The sequence below is a fragment of the Limulus polyphemus genome, unplaced genomic scaffold (genome assembly GCF_000517525.1).
Source record: "Limulus polyphemus unplaced genomic scaffold, Limulus_polyphemus-2.1.2 Scaffold2090, whole genome shotgun sequence".
In the NCBI taxonomy this organism is placed as follows: Eukaryota; Metazoa; Arthropoda; class Merostomata; order Xiphosura; family Limulidae; genus Limulus; species Limulus polyphemus.
The window spans coordinates 17,074-22,977 of record NW_013667700.1 but is presented as its reverse complement, the minus strand read 5'-3'; the positions used below and the strand labels follow the sequence as shown (position 1 = coordinate 22,977).

The window sequence follows — 5,904 nt, the reverse complement described above, 5'->3', positions numbered from 1 at the left end:
CCACCGCCAACTTTGGGCTATACTTTTACTAACGAATAGTGGGATACACCGTCACATTATAATGCCCCCACGGCTGAAAGGGCGAGCATGTTTGGTGTGACGGGGATTCGAACCCGCAGATTGTAAGTCGAGCGCCCTAACCACCTGGCCATGCCGGGCCCACAAGCAAGGGACTTCATAGAATCAGGAAATTGAAAGTTTTTAGAAATAATCACCGTTTCAGAGGATTAAAGTTGTATTGTTACCAACTGTAAATCTGAAAATAAGTTGGACAAGGTTTATGAAAATTAATCGCTATGAAAACATTTAACCATTCAACGTTAAAGTATATAGCAATACCTTGCTAGTCCTGATTTGAATGAAATTACTTTGTGTTTTTTTTTGTAATTGTGATACATCAGTCCTTAAAAATGTTTTTATTTTTCTCAATACGTTGTCTGGGGCTTTGAATGGTTAAATACTACCATGGTTAAAAGTTTCACATCAAAGCTAATAGTATGTTAGGTACAAAAGAGTATGTTTTTCTGATCAGTTTGACATAGAAGTTAAGCTATCTAAATATAGACATGAAAGAACACAACATTATGAAAGTATTCTCACACAATATTTACTCAATTAACTATACAGTTAAAATAAACAAATTTTCTCTCTCTGTTCCAGGTGTCCCATTTTTGATTGTTGGGGTGACGATTGGAGTCAATTTTAACGAATATAGCTACAGAAATGAGTTGTAAGTAGACATTAATTGCGTGGTTAAAAATTTTAACTTCTACAAAAGACTAAAATATTAAGATATAACTTAAAGAAGTTTACAGCCTACAGGAATCAATATATCCAATCTGATATTTAGTGTAGCTTACAGTTTCTAAACACGTGCTGCAAATAAGATTTGACAGCTTATTGGCTTTTAAAGAGCTTGTAAAAAGAAATATGTAATTAACCGCATAGGCGACAAAAATATCGAAATTAAAGAATAGGTTAAACAATCACCAAGTTTGTTTGTTTTTTTTGTCTGTTTGTTTTAAGAGGATGACGTTTCCAGTTAGCGCTCTTCGTCAGATTGTACAGCTTACAGCAAAGGCGCATGCGCAGAATATAAAAAAATTGCGTGCGTAGCATTTTGAACGTTGAGAGTGAAATTTTTCTGCAAAATTACATCTTTTACATCAATATTACAAGTCATGAAAAGATAATACAGTTTGAAATGCAAATTGAAAATAAAATATGGAAAAAGTGAGAATCTGTAGAAAAGAACGTCGTTTAAGCCAGATGGTTGTTGGCTTCCCAGATTGTAGATTAATCTCCTCTCCAGTCGTTCGCTTTTGTTAATATCTGTTGAAGCACTAACAAGACCAAGAATCCAAAAGTCCTCAGCTGTATGTTTGTTGATGGTGAAATGTTTACCTATAGGTGTATCTTGGTTCCCCAATTAAATATGGTTTAGATGTTCTCGTGCTCGATCACCGAGTCGGCGTCCTATTGGTCCAATGTATAAACTGTTGCATTTTTTATTTATTTTTTGCAAGCTATACAATAAATCTAGCGCATGTAAAGGACTATCTTAAGTTGGAAGTTGTGTTCTTTCCTCGTTTATGTGTGATGCTTTTTATATGTGGGCAGGTGACACACCTGTTTTGCTTACATGTGTGAGTGCCTGGAGTATCATTGTGTTTTTGTTTAAGGTTACTGTGCACCAGGATTTATTTTAGGTTTTTGTCATGTCTGGAAGAAATAATGAGGGGGGGGGGGGTCTTTGAAAAGACATTTGACGGTAGGGTCTTCAGAAGTATTGCGTAATTGTTTAGTATAATATCTTTGATTTTCTTGTTGGTCTGGTGGTATTTTAGTACAAGTGGAAAACGATCGGTGTATTCTTTCTTGGTATGGTTGAGTGTTTGCTTCTGGGTATATGAACCAGCTTCGGTGGCTGCATCATGAATGAGAGAATCGGGGTAGTGTCTTTTATACACTAGTGATGACTTGACAAATTTCTACCAAGAAAAAACACACCGATGGTATTCCACTTATACTAACATACCATCAGACCAACAAGAAGATTTATGTTTATAATGTACTTTTGCAGATAAATTTAACGCTCAACGTTCAAAATGCTACGCACGCAATTTTTTATATTCTGCGCATGCGCCTTTGTTGTAAGCTGTAAAATCTAACGAAACGTCATCCTCCTAAAATAAGAACAAAACTTGGCGTTTGTTTAACCTATTCTTTAATATTGAAGAGCTTATACTCATTTTCATTATAACACGTGTTGATAATTATGTCTTTTAAAAGTGTACAGCATTTTCTTAGAATAATGAGGTAAATGTAACTCCAAGCATGTATTGATGTTTTTCGTTACAGTTGTATGCTGTCTCCAGCCAATCCATACATCTATTATCTTTCCTTCTTGGGACCATCTTGCCTTATTCTTCTCGTCAATCTTACAATTTTCGTCCTCGTGACACGAGTGCTGTTTACTCCTCGCATGACTGCCAGGGCCGGGATCAACTACCTTCAGAATTCCAACGTCGTCACCATTGCCCAAGTTCGAGGAGCTTTCACTGTCATGACTCTCTTGGGTGTCACTTGGGTGTTTGGAGCTTTTGCTGTAGGGAAGGCTAAACTAGTGTTTCAATATGTCTTCTGCATAGCTAACTCTCTTCAAGGGTTCTTAATATTCGTTGTACGCTGTCTTCAGTATCCAGAAGCCAAAAGTGCATGGCTGCAATTGATTAAAACCGGAACACTGAAGAAATATCGCGGACTGGTCCCACCTGGAGGATCCTGGTATGCCAATTCCAACTCAAATCAAAAACAAAATGGTCATAAGCTTACTAATCGTATGCTAAGTAACACAAGTACAGATACAACCAGTACGGTAGTTTTCAACAGTAACTTCTGGAGTCGTTCGTCCAACAAAAGTGACTCCCATCGAATTCTAGGTAGTGGTAACACTTGTATATCTAGACTTTCCAGTCGAAATAAGACCTTGAAAGACACGAATGTACAGAAAGAAGAGAAGGTTCACAAGAAAGTCGAAAAATTGGACTCGGTAAAATCTCTCAGCGACAAGAACTCCCTCATGTTGAACGAGGTAAGCAACAAAACAGTGCTAGATTCGATCTTGGAAGATGAAAATGATAAAAACGGAATGAAAATCTCATCTCCTTTTGGCTGCAACGAAAACGGAGTTCCTCTGGAATCAATTGGTTTTATTGACGAAGATGAATCGAGTAGACACGAAGAAGAAAGAATTTCACTTACAGAGCCATCTGGTGATGAAAGTGGGTATCAGTCCTCTTCTCCTGAATCTCAAACCATTAGACAACGTGGCTACAGCAGTCTGGATGAATCTGGACGGACGCCATTATCTTCTAAAGGATTTAGGTTGTCCAGAAAACCCAAAGATTGTGAATATAAACCAGTAGTCACTTCACAAAATTGCAATAAACAATCTTTGTTGACACCTTTTAAGAAAGCAAGACATCAACGACCTTCAAATAAAGAACAAGCTGACCAAACTGTGAATCTCTTGGAAACACGAAAAAGTGAAACTACAAATACTCCAGAAAAAGCCATGAAAGATCAACTCATCTTTTCGCCAATGAAGTCTTGTAATGTAGAACTAATGTAAAAATTTACGTTCGCTAAACCATACGTTGTTTTAGACTGAGAACTCTAATACAGACATCATATTCTTACTTGCAAAAGATGTATTGGATTTCGATATAAACGTTGTCAACTTTTCTAGACAGAAGAACCTGAACGTTCGGACTGTACCAACATCAATGTGACTTGAATATCTTAACTGAGATGGCTTCACATTTTAATCAGATCACTTTAGGTGACCAGCGACATGGGGAGTTAGTTGGTTCTGAACACTTAAAGATAGAAGAGTTATCAGTGTGTGTATTGTGTCAGTAAAGGGGGTGAAGAAGTATCTCATATTTTATTAGCATGCGTGTTTACGTCTTAGTTGCAATGCATGACAATAACGTATTTTATAGAGTAGGTTAACAGTATGTAGAAACGACTATTTTCTTTGCGAAAAGAGTGCTGTTAACAAGACTTTTTGAAACTTCTCACCCACTCAGACGTGTAGTTTGAGATTTAGAATTGTTCATTCCAAAATCTCGAAAATATGATCATTACAGAAACATTTAAGGAGTTTGTATTGTGGAGACTGTCATGAACTTCATGCTTATATTTCATGACGTCATCACAGACATGTCAAATAATTTCGTAGTTAGTAAGCAAGCAACATGCCCAATGAATTAAACTATTTGTACATTTCCTATGATCAATTTCACATGTCCGCGTCCTGCGATATTTTTTTTTCCTTAATTCGAAAGAGAATCGTTTATCTTATTCGCATGTAGCAGAAACAAGCTGGCCTTGACAACGTGTAAGAAATGCCTTCACAAATTTTTGCCAACTCCTAGTATTAGGAACAAAACTGTAGTTAATGCTTTACAGTTAATGTTGTTGTTTTTTTATTGAAATTCTGCTATTCATATTTTATCGTTAAATTTGAAATTTCAGTATTTTGTATTTCAAACTCCGAAAGGGAGTAGTTTAGTCAATAGAAATACACACAACACCAAAAAATATTCCAACTTCTTTTTGGTTTCAAAGTCTACGTTCTGGAACAATGACAGCACGTCATCTTGTGCTATATTAGTAAAACATTAGCTTGGTATCATTAAACAAGATGGCCTGCTGGGTAAGATTATTACTCCCCCCCCCCAGTACATATATATGTGTATTGTCGATATGCTTCAATACGTATATTGATTACTAGTCACGATTTGTGTAGGATTTTAATTAAGATTGAACTTTTATTCAAAGCAATGTAACAAAAACTCGTGAATCGGTGGGTCAGTGAAAAGGTGACAGACTTATAACACTAAATTCCGGGGCTCGACTCCCCCCAGTGAACAGAGCTCACTGAGATAACTCACTGTATGGCATTACGCTAAAACAAACTTCCCCTCACCACTACACATAAAAAAAACTTTAAGATTTTTGACTTCTTTAAAGCCGTATTTCTCCATGTCCCACCGCTAAAATGACAGTCAATCTGTTGTAGTCTTGAAATGATAAAAAATCAACATGAAAACAGCAGCTATCTCATTTTCACAAAATTGCAACTAAATATAAAGAGTAATTTGTATAGAGCATCATGATTAACATAACACTGACTCAAATGTCATCGTTTGTGCAATAGTTTAAACTGTGAATTTATTGGGTATTCTCTCTGCAATGTGTGAAAGGAAGACATAAACGCTACTCTTCATTTATGTTATATGACGATATTCTTTATTCCTGTAACGAGATGGACACTGTTCTTTATTCCTGTCATATGTAGGTACGAGATGGACACTGTTCTTTATTCCTGTCATATGTCGGTACGAGATGGACACTGTTTTTTATTCCTGTCATATGTAGTTACGAGATGGACACTGTTCTTTATTCCTGTCATATGTTTGTACGAGATGGACATTGTTCTTTATCCCTGTCATATGTAGGTACGAGATGGACACTGTTTTTATCCCTGTCATATGTTTGTACGAGATGGACACTGTTTTTTTCCTGTCATATGTCGGTACGAGATGGACATTGTTTTTTATCCCTGTCATATGTTTGTACGAGATGAACTGTTCTTTATTTCTGTTATATGTTTGTACGAGATGAACCCTGTTCTTTATTCCTGACATATGTTTGTACGAGATGGAGACTGTTCTTTATTTCTGTCATATGTCGGTATGAGATGGACACTGTTTTTTATTCCTGTCATATGTTTGTACGAGATGAACCCTGTTCTTTATTCCTGTCATATGTCGGTACGGGATGGACACTGTTCTTTATTCCTGACATATGTTTGTACGAGATGAACTGTTCTTT

The 5,904-nt window shown here is 36.4% G+C and overlaps 1 protein-coding gene across 1 annotated transcript in view; it reads left to right on the top strand.

The window, feature by feature from the left end:
* Positions 1 to 5,890, top strand: part of LOC106465905 (adhesion G protein-coupled receptor E1-like) — a 50,350-nt gene extending 44,460 nt beyond the window's left edge. The window contains exons 15-16 of the mRNA XM_022393848.1: positions 661 to 730; positions 2,362 to 5,890. Coding sequence (XP_022249556.1) covers positions 661 to 730; positions 2,362 to 3,634 — 1,343 coding nt within the window. The 3' untranslated portion in view covers positions 3,635 to 5,890. The remainder of the gene's footprint in view (positions 1 to 660; positions 731 to 2,361) is intronic.
* Positions 5,891 to 5,904: the final 14 nt, after the last annotated feature.